This window comes from Arachis hypogaea, chromosome 10 (genome assembly GCF_003086295.3).
Source record: "Arachis hypogaea cultivar Tifrunner chromosome 10, arahy.Tifrunner.gnm2.J5K5, whole genome shotgun sequence".
Lineage (NCBI taxonomy): Eukaryota > Viridiplantae > Streptophyta > Magnoliopsida > Fabales > Fabaceae > Arachis > Arachis hypogaea.
This window is the reverse complement of record NC_092045.1, coordinates 106057163-106077153: the sequence shown is the minus strand read 5'-3', so window position 1 is coordinate 106077153 and position 19991 is coordinate 106057163. Positions and strand designations below refer to the sequence as shown.

Here is a 19991-nt window from a genome sequence, read left to right as displayed (position 1 = left end):
AATCCATGAAGTAATTCTCCAAAAGATGGATATTGCAGGACAGATGTTGTAATGGGCTATGGAATTGTCCGAGTTCAATATAAAGTATAAAGCTTGAACAACCATTAAGTCATAATGCCTGGCCGACTTTTTAGCTGAATACACAGGAGAACTACAAGGAAGCTCTAGAACCTGGCATCTATATGTGTACGACTCATCAAATAAAGCTAGTAGTGGAGCAGAAATCATTCTTGAGAATGAAGGAGGAACTCTGGTGTAGCTTTCACTAAAATTCGAGTTTTCAGCCTCTAACAACAAAGCAAAATATGAAGCCATGCTCACGGGCTTGAGACTTGCCAAAGAGGTCGGGGCATCGAAATTCATAATGTTTAGTAATTTTCAAGTGATAACCTCTCAAATAAATGGGAATTACCAAACCAAAGATCCTAACATGAAGAGGTACTTGGAGAAAACACTAGAATAGTTAACCCAATTCCAAGAAGTAGAGGTCAGACATATAACTTAGGAGCTCAACTACCAAGTAGATGCCCTTTCCAAACTGGCCAGTACCAAACCAAGGGACAATAACAGAAGTTTGGTCCAGGAACTCTCCACACACCATCAGTGGCTAAAGATGTCGACAAGTCGGATGCGCTAATGATCTCCAATCTAAATTTGGGTTGGATGACTCCTATCATCGAATATCTCAAATTTGATATTCTTCCTAAAAAAGAAAGGGAGGCAAGGAGACCTTTAAGGGAGGTGCAGAACTGCACTCTGGTTCACAATGTCCTCTATAGAAGAGAAATATCTACTCTCTTATTAAAGTGTGTTTCGGTCTTTAAGACTGAAGAGGTCCTAAAAGAAATCCACGCTGGCATTTGTGAAAATCATCTAGGAGTAAGGTCACTAACTCAGAAGGTGTTATGAGCCGGTTTTTATTGGCCGACCTTATAGAGAGAAGTGGCGGACTTCGTTAAGAAGTGCCCACCCTGTCAAATGCATACCAACTTCCATGTGGCGCCACCAAAAAAGCTCATCAGCATTACTTTGCCATGGCCTTTCGCAAAATAGCATGGGTATAAGAGCTCCCCCAAGTTCTATAGGCATATCAGAAAACCCCCCATTCTACAATGAGAATCTCCGTTCCGACTTGCTTATGGAATAGAAATTATGATCCCCATAGAAGTCAACAGAGAAAGTCCATGGGTGAGATTCTATAATGAAGTAAGAAACATCCAAGCTAAAAAGAAGAGCTCAACCTCCTTCTAGAAGTCTAGGAACAAGCTCGGATAAGAGAGGAAGCGTTGAAACAAAAGATGTCTACAAGGTACAATAAGAAAGTCATTAGAAGAAACTTCGTAACAAATGACCTTGTCCTTATCAAGATTGACATCGGGGTAGAGAAATTGGACAAAGGAAAATTGGCTGCAAATTAGAAAGGACATTACAAGATTATTGAAGTATTGGAAAAAGGTTACTACAAAGTATTCGACCTACAACGGAACAAGCACCCTAAGTCTTGGCACGCATGCAACAGAGGTACTACAGCTAGAAAGCGAACATTGCTCCTTGGTGTACTCTTTTTTCCGACTTCACAGTTTTTTTTTACTAAAAAGGATTTTTCTGAGCGGGGTTTTAATAAGGCATCATAGTAAGGGCTAGGAGTTAAAATAGGAAAACTCTTAGTAGCAAATAGCAAATGGACTTGTAAATCATTTTTCATTAATGATATTCTTTATATTCCATTTTCTATGATTATTTATTCTATTATATGCACCAATTTAAACTCGACAAAATGCGAAAATTATTGTCCAATCTTAGTGGTCGGCAAGATATAGCGACGAGGTTTAAATTGGTGTAAGAAGTTATATAAGCAGATCGTGGTCCGACCTTATCAAGCCAATTGTACAAAAACAAGTTGGCAAAAGAGCCAAGCCTACAACAAATCACAAAAGTAATTTGATAAAACAAATATGACTGTCCTCTCAAGGATGGCATGAACATAATTGAGTCTTAAAATTAAGATAACAAATCTTAGCCCAAACTTATAACAATTTGAAACAAATTGAAAAAAGGAGGGTGATTTAAATAAGTGTCCTACCTTGCTAAGTCGACACAGCAAAACAAGTGATCAAACCTGATAGAATAGTTCGACCAAACGAGTTGAAGAGAGAGTCCAAAATAACTTGTAAAAACTTTTATAGTGAAAAAAAGAACCAATCTCACATGATTGGAGCTATTAACAAATTATAAAACTACAATATTTTCCCAATTCTTCAGAAAAGGCTAGAGCAACCGAGCTATGTAGAAAATGTCTTGCAAAAACAACATCTCAAATTTCTAAAACGTTTGTTATAAAGTGATACTTGAAAACACAAAAAAAGCAAACAATACTACTGCTACTTAATGCAAGTCAAAGCTATAAATACTTATAAAACTACAAAAATAAGTGTAAAAAAGCAAGGACTAAAATATTCAAAATCCCAAAATAGGGCAACAAGTATTCAAACAACTCAAACTGTTACAAAAAAGGTATTCAAAGACCCACAAGTCGGGCCAACAATTACAAAGTAAAACTAAGAGGGATGATCTTTCTCTTCTATGGCTACGTCGGGCTGGGGGACTTCCTTAGCTTGAGCAGGAGAATGCTAGAGGGCTTTATTGGCACGAGGATCAGAAGTCTTCAAGTCCTCGAAAGAAGTAGCCTCAGCCTCGAGAGAAACTATCTTCCCATCTACCATGATCTAATCCGGGTCGACAAGAGAGAGGTCCACCTCGAGAGCAAGAAGTCAGAACTGGGCCTTCTTGTTCTCAACCATTTGGCCCATATCATCAGCTATATTAAGCTCTAAGTCTTCATGGTTCTATTTAAGCTGTTCCAACTCCTCTTGAAGCTCTAATTTCTCACCAAAGACTCAAGTATAGCTCTTTTCAATTTTCTCCTTCAAACTTTCAGTCATGGCACAAGCTACTTGAGAGCTTCATTTTTATTTAAGGCCTGAGACTTTCGACCTCAAGGTCATTTGCTCAGCCTCCAATTCTAACTTGGACTCTGTCAGCCTCACCACTTCAGCCCTTAGATCGGTCAATTTTCTCTGTGTAGCACAAAAAGGAATCTTCATAATGCTCTTCAACAAAGAGGTGCAAACCCCTGTTGTTCGAATTTCACATCTAGCAAGCACTTCCAGATGCCTTTCCACTGATATGTCATCCATAGCAATTGAGATATGAGCCAAGATATGCTCCTCACTAAAGCCAACAGCATCAAACGCAGAGTCGTTAGCACTCCTGAACTTGGAAGGGGGTGACTTACGCTTTTGGGGGTTGTTGAATTCAATATCTGCTTTCGGAGGCTCGTGGAAACTGGGAACAGAGGGAACCACTCGCGCCTCAACTTCCTTGATAGGAGGGGAAAGTGAGTTCTTGACCGACTTGGAGGGAGAAGAATTTGATTGAGGAGAGGAAGTACCCAACTTCTCGGTCTCAAGATGCTAGGCAAGTCAGGAGAATACATTCTTCTTGGCTACCCTCAGCTTTGCAAGAGAATTACTACTACTGGTCATTTTTTGCCACAAAAATAAAGGGAAAAACATCTTCAGAATGCAACAATAAAAACTTATCTACAAAATAAACAGATAACTACCTAGCTCGGTCTGAACATAACTTGGCTTGGCTACCAACAATTTTTGGCATCCGGGTGAGGAGATCGGCCCTAACAATCCTGGAAAAAAGGCGACTGTACACTGCTCCACCTCGTCCAGATCCTCCAAGTTATACTTAACGACATTCGAGGTTTCCTCCCAATAAAGACAAAACATATACTCTCCCCTCTCGTTTTGATAAAAAGGTCGGACATCTCTCACAGGCCAGACCTTAAAAAAGTAGTGTTCTTAAGATCATGAAAAGAGTCTTCAAAAATAAATAAAAAAACTTTCCGACCTTGGAAACCTCGGAAAGAAGCCCATTGTTGTTTCTTTGAGCTAAAAGGTTTGGTACGTTGAAAAGGATAAAAGAAGACTTTGATAGAGGCGGAGTTATTAAGATCCCGATATATCAACTGATAAACCTTCATAAAGCCCTAAGAGTTCGGGTGAAGCTGGCAAGGAGCGACCTTCGAATCCAGATGGACGTCCATTTTGGTAAAAGGCATAGAGATTACTGATATAGTCAAAAAGCCCTCATACATAAACAAAAAGTGCTCTTATAACCTATTAAAACGAGCATAGAAAATTCTCTCTAGACGGGGTCAGGGGCCTCTAAAGTGTACTTCTCCTCATCCTCCCAACTTCTACAAATCCTATATTAAAGTTGAAATTTTTCTAAATATTCCCTATGAACTACGGGCATGGCTAACAAAACAAAACTAGCAACCCAGTCTAACTCAACAAGAACGTTAAAAGGCATTATGTGAACTATTGAACGAGACATAAAGAGTTATACTTACAAAAACAACAAAATGAAGCCATGTCACTACAAAAACTCACAAATTACAAGTCGGGAACAACAGTACAATATTCAAAGAAATTGGATTATTATCATGAAGAACAGATCCAAATCTCCTAGTACCAATCAAAACAAGGATGGGAAATTTAACATATTCTACTCGAACATGAAATGACGTCATTATTCAAGAAGAAAATGGCACCATTTGGGGACAAGGTAAAGCTCCAGAACTCAACATAAACCCAGAATCTACAAATTTTACGAGTTTCTACAACAACATAAAAGTCCACAACAAATGGATAATTCACAAAAATAATAAACAAGAAAATCCACTACTACAAGAGCAGCCAAAAGTTACAAACGGCAACATGCAAGAAAAAACAATAGCAAGAAACCATATTCTCGAAGGGGTCGTTTTCCACAAAAAGCATCAAGACAATATTATTAGCTTCACCCATCATGAAACATAATCCAAACATGACAATAATAAATAAAAAAGAAAGAAAAACCAACCTTGATGAAGAATAGAAGAAGCGCGTGCAACAGCAATACAAACGGACAATCCTAAAACGTCCTAAGCAACGCGAACGAAGATTCAAAACAGAATTTTAAGATAGAGAAATCTTAGAAAAAGATCAATGAAAATGGAGTCACAGGGAAGAAGAAGAAAGTCTTGAGAGAAAAGAAGTAAATTCTCAAAAGTTGAAGTGAAAAGGGAGAAAAAGAAAGAGGATTGTGTGTATATAGTCACTAGGGGAAAAGCGGTAACTTTACCCCCCATTTAATGACACGCACGGTTACGAACGTAACCGAAAAGACGCGCGAACGGTTACGGAAAGACATAACATTCATATTCAAAAACACGCCGAGTATCCGACGTGTTCTCCAAAGAAGACTGTAAACCCGACTTGACTGAATAAAAGCTACAAGAGATCAAGATCGACTTAGACATGCTTGAAGCCAACCTAAAGTAGGGGCATTGTTCATACCCTGACCCGCAAACATAGCCAGGTCCAAAGAGATAAAGCCCAATTAACACTACAGATAATATTCAGTTCTACGCTACCATCTACCTGGCCATACAGAGGTCGGACACGGCAACATGGGGCTATCCCTATTTAACCAAATAAGTAACTAACCCCTATAATTTCTCCTACTTATCGAGAGAAGAGATCTCAACAACCTCCCTACCAAAAGGAGTAACCAACCTATCATCAAAAGTGGAGCTACTTAAAAAGTGGTTATTAATTCTACATCTACATATAAATATCCTGACACTCTTAGGTATTCTTGGAATTCCAATCTACATAAAAACCTAACATTCTTACTAACTTAGACATTTGAATCCCTTGCAAGTACCATCAACCACCTTCACTAAGACGTCAAACGACGGCACCTCATCACAAGGAAATGTCGAACACAATCCCAAAAGGAGCTTTGACCTCACGTTCAAGTCCAAATCACAGTTTTAGGTAACCCGTAAAACACTACTCATCATGTATTTGTAATTTGTATGCATTTATACATATTGATTTACATAATTTTTTAACTAAATAGTAGTTCCAAATTTGTAATAAACTAATAATAGAATAATCAAACTTATTTAAATTAGTACAATAACTTTTTTTGAGATATCAAATATGTATTTTTATACACATTGACTGATTAAAAGTTATTTTTTGTACATCCGTGACAATTATTATTTATTTAGTTTTAATTTAATATATTTATTAAAATAAGTAGATGATTATTAATAATAAAAGATGTTTTGTGAATATTAATTTATCTTAAAATTAGTCAACATCTATTTGTGTATATCTATATTATTTTATTTTTTATTTCTAACAGAATAATTAATTATTGAAATAATCAAATTTTTTTATAAATATATAACATCAATTACCATTGTTGTATTTTACTTTATAAATATAAATTTGATTTAATTATATTACTTATAAAAGTTGATAATAAATATGAATGAGGTAATTTCATATTTCTATATACAAATAATTAATTGATAGGTTAAATCTAATATTCATGTAACATAATTGAATAATAATTAGAGAAAAATTTAAAGGCCGACAATTTTAGTTTATATTGGTAATCACTTTTAGCTAGTAATTCAATTTTTTAGCCTAACAGTCCAATTCCATGTTTTCATCCTACACTTTTAAATATTAATGACTAACTACAGTTCAAAAACAATAAATTATGCTAGTTTTATAACATTACCCTAATAATTATTAATTTGGTATAAATATAAAAAATGTCAGGAATAGTTCCATCAAGAACCACGCAAGTTGAACCTAATCTCATTTGGCATTTAAAACTAGTGTAGCTGCCGAAGCAATGCATGGAAAATTTTAACACTAGAGTATAAATTTATTTTTTTACTTTTTACATATTTATATTTGCTTTATAAAAGTTAAAATGGTTAGAAAAAAAGTAGACATATACCACGAATGCAAATATTATCTTATTCATCTAAAGTTTGAGGCAGGCTAATATACAAGGTTTAATATAACAATTGGTACCTCAATTATTCAAAATTTAATTATAAAAAAAAGGATTATAAATAGTTAAATACTAGTGCATTGTGCACAAATACAAAAATAGTTTTTTTTTTTTTTCTTTAAAAGAAAAAAGAATTGATTCACCATCTTTTCCCAGAAATTTGTTAGAGATTCCTTCCATCCAAGGAAAACTTCAACTAGCAGGCTCATACTTGCAAATACAGTCATATATGTTCCCTTTTAACAACTTTTCAGCCAATCTCTGATTTTTCACCATTGCAAGCTGCCAAAGACATTCAAAGAAAGTGGAAGAAATTAATGTGATCAACCACTTAAAACAATTCTCCAGAGTTCATATAATAATGTTATGATATGATATGTGAAACATCATGGTTTACAAAACCAGGCTTAAAAAAATGAGTGTAACACATAATGAATAAGGATTAAATTAGAATACAAAACAACAAAACCTTAAACTGATTATGAAAACAAAAAGAAAAAAGGTGCCAAATTGAAATTGGCCTAAGCGCAAAATAATAGCAGTAAACAATCTGATCTTACCTTCAAAGCATCACACTTAAATCGAGCATTGAGGTTAGTATGGAGAGCTCTACCCATCCCTTCCAAGATTATCTGCACGAATCAAAAGCTTAATTAGAACATCGTTATTCTTAAAGCGACGAAAGTGTTATCAATTAAGCTGAACAAGTCCCCCACCAAATCGGCATCTTTGGCTGCAGCAGCCAACTCGGAACTGACTTGTCGTAAGTCTATACACGGACTACCACACCCGTTCTCAACAACCATCAACGGAACAGAAGATGATTTTCCTTTAGAGCTGCGTGAGCTGTTAATCATTGCATCCACAAGCAAGCCTCCAGCTTCGGCAGCACGCCTTAGAGTATCGCAGTGCTGTATAATAGAAATTTAGTTTCGCCAAAGGATACCATAAGTGAATGTCATACTACCAGCTTTTCATTCCAATCAAAGGAGATCTACATTACCAGGAAAGAAATTACATCTATTCCTATTCCAATTCCAGTCTAGTTTATTTGGATTTAACCTACAATCTACACATTGGGTCATAGAGAAACAAAGAAATTATCTAATCAAAAGGAGTAGTGAAGCTCCCATTAGATGCACAGCATTAGAGGAAGTGCAGTTCTCATAAAACACATGCATAAGGAAAAAAAACAAACAAAAAAGTATTTGCAAGAAGATTCCCTACAAAGGATTTAGAAAGCATTGTATTTTCTATTGAAGGGAACAAAACAAAAAAAAGTAACTGAACTACAAAAAGATTTAGATATGAGCATTCAAAGTGAGTGTTCGGAAAACTATACAAACCTTGGCAGCTTCGGCTACAATATCAGGAAGCTCCATTGCAGTCACATCATTTAAAGCGGGAAGGGAGTTTGCCACAAGAACCACCTAATAGAACACATCCAATGTTTACCATCATAACATAAAATTTCTAGCCAATGTGCATAGTGAATGTATAGAAGGAAAACTAACACACCAAACATAAATTTAATTGATTTGCAAAATCACAACGCACAGAAGAAAACACAGGAAAATTTCTGGGATATGGCATATCTATTTCGCTAGCTACCCAATAGGTGTTGACAATATTACGTGTAACAACTCTAGCAAAACAAAACATTATAACCACATATGAAATTCAATGAATTTATGATGAGAGTTTAACACCAAAGGTAGAATACAACCATATATATGGTCCAACACAGTTACAGTAATTTTTTTTTTCTGAAATACCAAACACAAACTCACTTCAGTTCCACGACGGAGGAGCTCCCTTGCCAGGGGAAGCATCCCTAGAACAATGTCAGCACCTGAATTGTCTACAAAAAGCAAAGCTCTTTTGTGAGGGGGCTTTTTCTTGTCCCCGGTTCCTAACATTCTCTCTTTGAAGAGATCAAAATCATCCACCTATATCACAAAAATGTTAACAATCAACTTTTTAACAGTGTGATTGAATTCAGAAAATGAGTACGCTGAACAATGAGTATGTTTCTCAACATACCCGCCAAGGTCTCTGCATTTTATTGCGACTCATTCTGTAAATTTCAATAATAGTTCCTTTATGATAGAGATCCACACATGCACGAGATCCCCAATCAAAAATATTCGCGGCAAGAACACCTTCAATCAGAGTAAGCAGCCTTGTTTCCTGAAACAAAGGATGGATGCAATTGCATGCAATGTTACAGAAGTTAGGGTGGCCTATGTGTTTACAGAACCACAGAACCACGGAGACTACGTACTGAGACTAAAGCATCTCAATTAAGCTATTCACTACTAATGCACAAAAAATCATTTTCCTTAGAAAAGCGTAACACATGACAAATAAATTATGACTCCACTCAAACAAAGTACACTCAAGTATCATAGCATTTAGTTGAGCATACCTCATCCATACTATCAATCTCCATCAACAAGTCAGGTAAAACAGCAAGTGATGCCTCGTTTTCCCTGTTGTAAACATACAGAGGAAAATAATGTTAGAAGAATATAACACAAATTTATGTTTACATTGCAAGAAGGAATCTCTGTTTTCAAAAAGAAAGTTCATAGATTAAAACAAAGTAACAATACATTGTCATGGGTTTTGGCCGTGGCAACAACTTCTCTGACCATGTGTATAAGGTAGTCTAAGTTTGTTGACAAGAAAACAAGACAGGAAAACCTTGGTTTTACGCTATATGAAGAAAGAAAGCATAGTTACCTCTGTTTTATACTTCTATAGGCATCAACAAACTGGAACTCTCTCAAGCACTCTTCCCTCATTTCCAATAAATTGGCTAGGCCTAATTTCCCATATGCAGCAGGCTCCTCCATCAACCTATTGAATTGGTGTGTTAGTTTATTGAAGAGAAGAAAACAAAAGCCAAGTAAAAAGAATAAGCAAATAGATGCCAAATTTTCAATAATGGTACCAAACCATCAAAACAGAATAGGAATGTCAGTATTACCGTGCCAAGTGGGCAGAAAATGCTCGAGCAAATGCATCACCCCTTCGTTTGGCATCATCTGTTCTGCCTTCACTTGCTACAGCCTATCATATTTTAATCAAGAACTTACAAGCATATACTGCCAAGAAAGAAGTTTCACACAATTTGTTTTGAAAATTTACTTCAACCAAGATGGACAACACAATATACCCAAACAATAAAACAAATAAACCAAGGCTCTGATGCACCCCACTGTATGTTCTTCACAAGAACAATAAGCATTTATATTATGTGGTCCAACCACTGGAAAAGAAAAATATGAAAGCTAAAGTATAAATGAGAATGTTTATCATTAACATTGCAATTAGTCAATAAATTCAGAGACACAGACCAGAAAAAGCTTTTTATTGTGACGTATGTTTTAAATTTCCTTTCATCTTTTCTCTTCTTTTGTATTCGTACTTTTTCATATGTATGTATGCATGCATGTATTAACATTAGTGAAAATTGATTATCAGTTTGATTATTGTAAGAAATGTCTATACACAGGTAGAACCTAGTGGCTCTTTTTCGAGACAACATGATTACCTTGTCCACAAGATCTGGCAAGTGCTCTGACAAAATAGTGAACCAATATCTACATCAGTTGTAAATTTCATGTTAGCCATAAAAGCATAAAAAACTATGAATCATGGATCAAGTGTGAAACGATGGTCAGTTACTTACTCTAATTCACTGGGATCTGCAAGATCAATTGTATTAGGCTCATACCTGTACAAACACAATTCAATATCTGTTAAAACATTAAAAGAATACTATTACGACGACACCAGCCTTTGCCTTGTTAGGTTGGGTCAACTATGATCCATATTATACAGCTTCAGCAATATCTTTTATGTCATCTGTCAATTTCTTGACAAAATTTTCCTTTTTATGTAGGTTTGGGACCCACTATATAAAGATTTGCAATAAATGGAGGGGACAAAACAATAACATATAACCACCTTAGAATAAGCACTTTGAAGTAGCAAAAAGATTCAGTGATGAATGACCAATCATTCCATAGTCAATATATATTAAACATGCATATCATCTAAGAGCAGTGGTTTATAAAGTGGAGGATCAAATCTTGATTATTGGGTCTTTCAAGTATGGCAAGAACAAAATTATTTACAAAGATTTCATAAACAAGATTTGTTTCCTTACAATAACCACTAAATCTATGTGTATTGGTTCATGCATGCACTGCGTGTACACACACACACACACAACTCTCCATAGGTATCACAAACAATTGAAATCAACAAAAAAAATATGGGCAGCCCATCAGCCACCTCATTCAGCAATCAAGCTTACGTTTTTGGGTCTTCTAACAATGGGAACACATCCAAAGTGGGGACAAGATGGAGAACACCAACATTCAAAGCACTTGCATCGGACCGTAGAGAACTTCCTCTTGATAGTGGAACATCAAAACCACCAAGTCCAGTAGTTCCAGCAGCTGGTGTCATTGGAACAGGCGCAGTGATCTCAGTTCCCTTCCGCAAAAACTTCTCCATCCACGAAATCTGTGTTGGAAAGTCAGAGTTAGATAATGTAACAATGATAGAAGTAGAGGTCTGAAAACAGAACTCTATTTATCAAACAAATATTACAATAGATGAAGCGATCCGTAAAAGGTTAAAAACTGAAAGCAGTACAAGTAACTGTTTTGACTAGAAAACCAAAGGGAATCATTGCCACGAATATCCAGTCACTCCCAATTCACTATAAAATTCTTCACTCCCAATCAGAATAGAATCCTGTCCCTCAGCACCCAACAACCAAATATGCTATGTCTCTTATCCGCTAATCTAAACATGAGATTTGCAAGAAACTATAAAATCCATCAATTCAAACTAACAATTAAGTCTTAGCAGACATACACTTTTGCTTCTTCAAGCATATTCAGCTTCCCCTCTATTCATTCTAATCAAAAGTTTGTAAATACCTACAAGTGTACTTTAAGAAGTATATATAATAAAAAGTTTAAATCATGACATCAGAAATTCACAATAGCTAATCAAAGAAAATAAATTAACTTAAATTAGCATACCCACCACAGCAACCAGAAATATGTAGCAACTTAATAAGATTCAATGATAATATACACTTGTATGTAGGAGCCCTCCTTTTTTTTAAAAGGGTTCAACTTGATAGCAGTGTTTACAAATAGTGATAATGCTTCCCCAGTTAACTACCTTTACTTCTCTTTCATAATTTTGCATCCTATTTAAATGCTTTCATTTAATCATTTCTAGCTTCCATCCTTTCAATCTTCAGTAATTATTCTGGTTGATAGGCAACTATTGCAACTAAGTTGAATATGATTCCAAGGGATGACATGAAAAATTATTCCAGAGAATCTTATTAGTGGAGTCACTTTATCAAATTTTATTATTGTAATTTGTGATTTCCAAAGATAGCTCTCTGACACGTAAAATGGGACCCTTTTATGGTAATGGAATTTATGCCCCCATGGCAACACATTCTTATTAAATAGATTTCTTCATAGCTGAAAAGTTAAGCAAACTTGCAGAAGCAGTTAAAGCTCATATCCACTTATCTCAACCAAGGAAGCAGTACAAACCAAATATTTTGAATTTCTATCACTTGCCTTCTCATTCAAATCTCCAAGCGGTGGGCCATGAATCTTGCCTCCTGTATATGGAGCGCCCATTGGGAACCTTTCGACTAACTGATGCACCATGAGGTCATCTAAACCATGTTTTTCATAACTCATAAATGCACCTAAAGCTCCCAAGAAACCTTCGTGTCGCAAGAACATTGCTTGTGCTTCCCCTTTGGACCTAAATGACAAATTATAAAAGTTAAAAGACAAGAAAGTAATCTAATTTAAAAAGGGAAAGAACAATTCTAGTCAAGTGAATTCGTCCTGCACTTTACATACCAGAACTGAACTGCAAAAGAAATAGTGTCCATGGTATAGGCATGGCCCCTTATAAAAAATCCTCCAAAAAAGATACGTTTTAACCCAAATCGCAATGCATTCAAGTAGGATATCTACACAGAAGGAAGAATAAAACAAGATTGGTCAGGTAATTGCTGGAAGAACATATAGCAGAGTAAAACATGAAAAATACCGAAGGCATATTCTAGACAGAAAGCACAACCCAGAACTAGTTCATATCATCTTCATGTACTCAAAGTGCATTCGAATTGCAATCTTTCCATTAGATTGCGTTTGGATCAAACGAAACAATTCTTAGCCAATACTAAGGAGGATAATAGATTTGAAATTCAACCTGTTATCACTTAGATCTTAAAAAGAAATTTGAAATGGCTAAAGAACTACTATAACTTATATCAAGTGTCAACTAAAATTAAGAACGATACTATAAAGAACGAAAAACAGAAGGGAGGGGGGAACCCTTAAAAGTACTACGTCATCTTTAAGCTCTCCACCTTAGGATAAGCTTTTAGGAAAGTTTTACTTGATATGGTATTGGAGTTATGATCAAGTACTCAAGCGTTTGAATCTTGCCATCAATCAAGCCCATAAGGCTTTTGCATAAGCAGGCATGTTAGATATATAAATCAATCGACCTTTGCCTAGCAACTTAATGTTTTAGGATAGTCGGTCTTTGATGCATATAAAGTTGAATACAACAATATTCAATCAGCTGAATATAGAACCTCACATTCTTATCTCCATTTTAAAAAACTGTGCCTCAAGATTTCAGAGGAGAAGATAAGAACTAGTGTAAATTTTAACCACTGGTTTCAATATCTGCATATTTCTTACATATGACAGCTAGATTTATGTATAAATATAAAGAAAAGGATAAACATAACATTATCAGTTCACCTGGCCAATATTGTATGATATCATCCTCAGAAGAGAGAGCGATATATCTTCGGGTCTGTAGTCTTCAAGCTCCTTTTTTTCGGATATAGTTTTTCCAAAGCTTGATGCAATAGTGGAAGCTGATAGGCCAATCTACAATCATTTAAAACCAGGAAATACTCGGCCATGTGATTGATAAAAGAAAAGATCAAATTATTCATATCTACAAGATCCGCAATATTAGACCAGAATAACATTTCTTTTTCTTTCCAATACAATGAATGTTTATATGGAAATAGAAGCAGCTGCAAAAGTTACCTTAGAATAGTCCAATCCACCATAAATGTCCCCAACAAGCATATCAATAGTTCTATTATCTCCTTTCTGACTTAACTCAAGCAACTCGTCAAAGCTGGAATTTATTGCAACAAACACCTTGTCGATAGTGAATATATAGAAGATCAAAATCATAGTCTCAAAAGAAAAAAGACCTCTTGCACTTTGTTAACAGTCTTCCCAAGCCCCAATAAGTACCGCCACCAACATTTGTCCCACTAACTCTCTCAAATTTCCCATCTCCATCAACCTGTGTCAACACACATTGGAAGTATAGATCACAACCTACTCGCCCTAATCAAACATAACCCAAAGAGTCAGAAGTTAAATAAAAATAGGAACAAGACAAAATGTACCTTACCTTGATCATACTAACACCAGATCCAATGTTGACTAGTAGATAAGGAAACAAGTCATTAGGGTCAATTTGAACAAACTCTTTCTGCCCTTCCATGTGTGTGAAAGCTTCATGCCGAATTGCCTACTAAGAAGTGTTAGAACTTCTGATCAGAAATAAAAAATTGGCCATGTAAAAGAAAAACTATAAATCAGTTAGCAAGAACGAAGTAATAGCAAAGAATGCACCTGTCACACTCCAAATTAAAAGGCTACAGCTTGTTCCCTTATGGCAGAAAGAATGGTATGACTAAAAGAAACCAACTCAGAAAGTTTCTTAAAAAGAAAATTCATATTATTGATTTGAAATTCTGAATGCATGAGGAGTAAGTGCCTATTCATGTAATTCTTTTTTTTTTTTTACTTTTATCAATAGGGAAAATAAGTTCTAATAGAAGACAAGAGTTCCTATTCATACTTACGATAACATCTACAACAAAAGATAATGCAACATGTGTAGAATCATACATATGTATCAACTCAAGGTGCAATGCATCCATCCTATGGAGCTAAACTAAAGAAGACACATGCAAATTGCAAAACAATTTAAAACTAGGATCCACCTTTAGCAAGAAATTTGCTCCAGCAACAAGACAATCCATTTCATCTTCTTTGTCCAGACTAACTCCAAGTCTTTCTTTGAAAAGGTCAGTATACTTGTATGCTCCACCACCAGTAGCCTTTGTCACAAAATTGGAGAATTAATATAGTACTTTAATAGCAAGACCACAGAAAGAAGCAAAAGAAGTGCTGCCAAATTTCTTAAATCCATGGTTTTGCAGAACAGACACTGTTTATGAGCAATACTACAAGCAACAAATAAAACCAATGGAAACATCCATGATTTTTGTTTTCCAATACAAGGGAAAAATAACACAGTCATCATTTTACAATCACCACAAGTGATAAATAAATTACAAACAATAATTTTAAGATATACCCACTGTGCGTTTTACACACACCCACTCTATAAAGAACAACCGTCCAAATATGTTAAAAATAAAATAGCAGACTCAGAGGCACCTTAATTATTGCATTCCCATCAGTTGCACCATCAGCGTACGGTGATTCTGCCCCTATAAGCCAGACAAATCAATAATTCATTAAGCCTTAGAAGTGTTGAGTGAAGTTGAATGAATGGTATCAAAATTACAAAATAATATTGCATGCATAATAATATCTTAGAAAAGAAATGTGGTAGAGAAGAGACTAATACAAGTATTGTAGTGAATAAGACTATACCGCCACGATGAAGTTGCTTTGAATTAATGAAATCTAAGCACTCATTAATCTTTCTTGTCTCAAACTTCACAAAGTGAAGCCTCCCACCAAGAATAGGGAAGCTTCTCCTATTACCATTAGAAAGTCCAAGTCTCTCCTTCACACTCCTCTTCCTTTTATCATCAGTTGATTGGTCTTCATGTCTTGAGAAATATACCAACTTTATCAGTGATCCTGCCCACATATTTGAACAAGCTCAAGCTTTAGACATAGTTCATATGCAACCAAACTTTCCTTTCTTAAAATTAACTATGTAAAATAGAATTGACCAAATCATAAGTCATTGACTATGAAGCAAAAGTTTGGAAATCCCTTAAAGGAAAAAAGGTCAACAAGCTGCTATGGGTACCATCACAGGATCCAATAAAGTTTGTTTTATTTCCCACAGTGGAGAGCTCAATTAACAACACAAAATTCCCAGAGGAAAGGAACAAGACCAGGCTAAAAAGTGTAACATAAAACATGAAGAAAATAGAGTAAAGAACCCTTTTAGGAAGAAATAAAGGAAGCCCCTAATTTACTGTTTTCATATTAGAAGAGTAAGCATAAAATGCACTGTAACTTCTCCCTGAAAATGAGAAACCATAAAAAAAACTGCATGCAATGAATGTAACAAAATAAAATTGTGGGTAGAGAGTAGAAAGGGGTAAGCAACCTCACATCACCAACACCGCCATTAAATCATTAACAATGCAGAAACAAGAACAAACCATAGCATAATCAATCAATACCTCCAATGTCAAGAGCAAGGTGAGACAAATCATCAGACTGATTTGGCAACAAAATAGTTGGATACTTCTCTTCTACATTCCCTTGAATCTCGGCTTTGCTAACATCAAGTTGAGGCCTTGAACCTGACCTCTTGATTGAGCTCCCAGCAGAAGGAGACATATCACCCCCTTGACCTCCCTCTTCCTTGTCCTTCTCCAAAAGCCTGTTGTGTACACTCTTCTTGTTGCTGCTGCTGTTCTTATTAGCTTCAGCACTTTCTTGGTCAATTCCAAGAGCTTGAGGTTTTTCTGATAAGCCAGCCATTTAACTTTATATATCCCCCTAAACTCCCAAACTCCCTCCCTAACCCTTACCTAACTGCTTCCCTTCAAAGGCTATACTTTGGTCACTGGTCCAACCTACACTCAAACAAACAACAAACACATGTTTTTTATCCATTCATTCTTCATGGTGAAAAATAATAATCAATAAATGAGCAAATTACAATATTACTTATTCACTACGGAAACATTAACATAAGATGATCGCATTCATTTGAGGGTTTGTCATTGACCAATGGATAAAATTCTAAATAAACTGACCACTCGACCAATCCACAATCCAAGATGTTACACAAAAGGTAGCTTGTACTTGTACACCTAAAATAATCCAATGACAAAAGGACAGCAGAAAACACATTCAATTCTACAAAAATTGTCCGTGGAATTCTTATCTAAACTAAAAGGTGGGCATTGAATGGCCCTAAGTCCCTAACCTAAAACGCCGTAGAAACGGGTGTCGAATTAAGTTAACAATTTTTATTTGTTGTACGAAAAATATAGGCTTGGGAGTGAGATCATATAGAGACATAGACCAACCCCATGATAATTAAAGGTCTGAGTTAGACATAAAAACCACGGTGAATGAATGAAAAGGACGTGAGGGAAGAGGTGAAGACATAAACTAAACTACGAACAAAAAGAGAATAATATCAAATGAAAACGATAAATTACCTGAGAAGTGCGGTGTGTGAAGATGGAAGAAGTGAGAGGTTATGTTTTTGTATTCGGTGGCTTCTTGATTGTTGGTGGTGAGTGTTGGAGGCGGCGCGCGTGCTGACACGGGTTTTGATCAGATTTGATTTGGAATCAGAGCTGTGTTAAACTCACGGACATTTACCATGTACGCGCCGCGGTAGCGCGTGGTGCTTCTTTGATTGCGACTTTTTCTCGGCTCTGTTCTCGTGCGTGACCAAATTATTGTACTCGTAACTTCTGTAGCTTGTAAGAATCTAATAAGAAGAAAATGGATAATTCGGACCAAAATCAATAAGAGAAGAAAGAGAAAATACAGGGAGCTAATGGAATGTTTGTACAATATGTATAATAGAGATTTAAAAAATATTAGAGATATAATCATTAATGTTACTTTTTTCTATCAGTTAAAATTTTTGGGATGAGTGGTATCATGACATAGTATAAAATTTTTAAGTCTGAAAGGTCAAGAGTTCGATTTTTAGTGAATTTGAAAATCAGTTCAAATTTTTTGGACGAGGACCTGAGATATTTATTAAATCATTGGTTTTAAAAGAAAAATAAGTATAATAATTCGTCTTATGTATATGATGAGATTAAAATTATAATTTTAAGTTGTTTTGTTAAAATTTATTTGAATTATAATAATTTAATTAATAAAAAATAACATATTATGTATTGTTCATTTTTTTTATTTAGTATTAAGTATATTAATTTTAAAATAGTTATTAATTAATTTTAGTAATTTATTTTTTTTAATAAATCAGACATATATACTCAATATAACCATAAATAACTTAGTAATATTTTTTATCAATAAATTTTTATATGTTATTTTACCGTGAAGTAAAAACATATCAAAATCAACTTAAAATGAACAATAAATTATTAGAAAATTCTAATGTACAAAATTCTCTAATAAATAATAAATAATTTAAAACAACTAATATTTATTTAATACACCATAGGTTAATATTAAGAGTATTTTCTAAAAAGGTATATTCGTAAAATAGATATAATATGATTACAAATATAATAAAATTAAACTACCATTTCTACTCACGAAAGTTGAAAACGCTGACATATCTACCCATAGAAAAAGGAAATTACCATTTGTACCCATGAAATATGGGTTTCGCACAACAAAATTATCCAAACACTAAAAAATTACCTAAAATTCCTAAATTACCCTTATCTTCACCATCACTTTTCTAATTTCTAATCACACCACCACCCCCTTCACCCAACTACCTTTCTAACCTTAACCCTCTTCACCCAGCCACCCCCTTTTTCTTTCTAATCTCAAATTCCACCATCACCCCCTTCACCCAACCACCTTTCTAACCCTAACCTTCTTCACCTAGCCACCTTTCTAACTCTAACCCTCTTCACCCAACTACCACCCCCCTTTTCCTTTCTAATCTCAAATTTCACTACCACCCCCTTCACTCAACCACCTTTCTAACCTAACCCTCTTCACCCAGCCACCACCCCCTTTTCCTCCAAAACTCACACACGGAGACATCACACACACCCCACCTGAGGAAGAAGAAGAGAAGAGAAGGGGACGGAGACCGCACTGGCAATGTGGGAACCCGTCGCCGTTGTTGAGAGAGCCCAAAGAGGAAGAAGAACACTTTGTCTTCTCATTCTCTTGGCATCACTGCTCTCTTCTCCTCCTAGCGATGCGTCTTCATCATCTCCTTCTAGTGTCGCCAAAGTCAAATTCGTGTTCTATGTTATTTGCAACGAAAATGGTGATTTGAAATATGAGAAATTGTCATTTTTTTGGGAATGTTCTAAGAAATTAGGGTTTTATTTTGAATCTGTGCATGTTCTATTCTTCAATTTGATTTGAGTTTGTTTTTTTTTTTTGTGATTTTAAAGAGGACAATGGTTGAGTTATGTTGATGTTCAAGAGGTGAGAGAGAAAAAGTGAGTAAGTGAGTGATAGAGAGAGAGAGAGAGTAGGAAAGAAGATGATGCTACAGTAATGGTGATTTAGGTGCTGCAGATAGTGAGTGAGGGTGGGTGCCTCAGAGAAAAGAAGGGGGTAATTTGGGGATTTTATGTAATTATTTAGAGTTTGGATAATTTTGCTTGTGAAAGTCAATCTTTATGGGTATAAATGGTTATTTTTATCTTTTATGGGTAGATATGTCAACGTTTTCAACTTTTATGGATAGAAATGGTAGTTTACTCTATTAAATTTTACAAATTGGAGAATAAGTATATATTCGGTTGTTTGGTGATCACACGAATAATTGAATAATTAAGTTGTAAATTGATCTCACAGTGTGCACCTTATTTTTTTCATTTCTAAATAAAAGCAAGAACGAAGTCAAATAAGTAATAATATATAATGCAAAAGATAAAATATTTTGTATATATATATATATATATATATATATATATATATAATTGTTACAAAACAAAATCTCATTGTGAAATATTAAAATTTTACATATATTCCAAA

General features: G+C 35.1%; 1 protein-coding gene across 4 annotated transcripts; it reads right to left on the bottom strand.

Annotated features, from left to right (window-relative positions):
* Positions 1-6879: 6879 nt before the first annotated feature.
* Positions 6880-17832, bottom strand: LOC112716308 (pantothenate kinase 2). 4 transcript variants are annotated; one of them, XM_025768188.3, is made up of 23 exons: positions 17495-17832; positions 16502-16900; positions 15732-15944; positions 15513-15565; positions 15053-15169; positions 14455-14574; positions 14249-14343; positions 14076-14169; positions 13779-13910; positions 12861-12973; positions 12567-12759; positions 11267-11478; positions 10637-10681; positions 10499-10547; positions 9932-10014; positions 9685-9801; positions 9368-9431; positions 8983-9129; positions 8730-8888; positions 8286-8369; positions 7656-7850; positions 7500-7571; positions 6880-7221 (listed from the first exon to the last, which is right to left on the bottom strand). In XM_025768188.3, the coding sequence occupies exons 2-23, from the start codon at positions 16803-16805 to the stop codon at positions 7132-7134; spliced, it is 2751 nt and encodes a 916-aa protein (XP_025623973.1). In that variant the 5' UTR covers positions 16806-16900; positions 17495-17832; the 3' UTR covers positions 6880-7131. The 4 variants fall into 4 exon arrangements, with proteins under 4 accessions (XP_025623973.1, XP_072061438.1, XP_025623974.1 ...); XM_072205337.1 differs by lacking the exon at positions 17495-17832 and adding an exon at positions 17084-17492; XM_025768189.3 differs by lacking the exon at positions 17495-17832 and adding an exon at positions 16995-17487.
* Positions 17833-19991: the final 2159 nt, after the last annotated feature.

Bases quoted from the DNA above. Each gene is read 5' to 3' on its own strand.
- LOC112716308 (XM_025768188.3), bottom strand. From the start codon at position 16,805: ATGGCTGGCTTATCAGAAAAACCTCAAGCTCTTGGAATTGACCAAGAA. The intron at 10,682-11,266 runs GTAAGCTTGATT...GTGTTTGTACAG, and splicing joins TTGTTAGAAGACCCAAAAAC to GTATGAGCCTAATACAATTG. The intron at 8,889-8,982 runs GTATGTTGAGAA...TTTGTGATATAG, and splicing joins AAATGCAGAGACCTTGGCGG to GTGGATGATTTTGATCTCTT.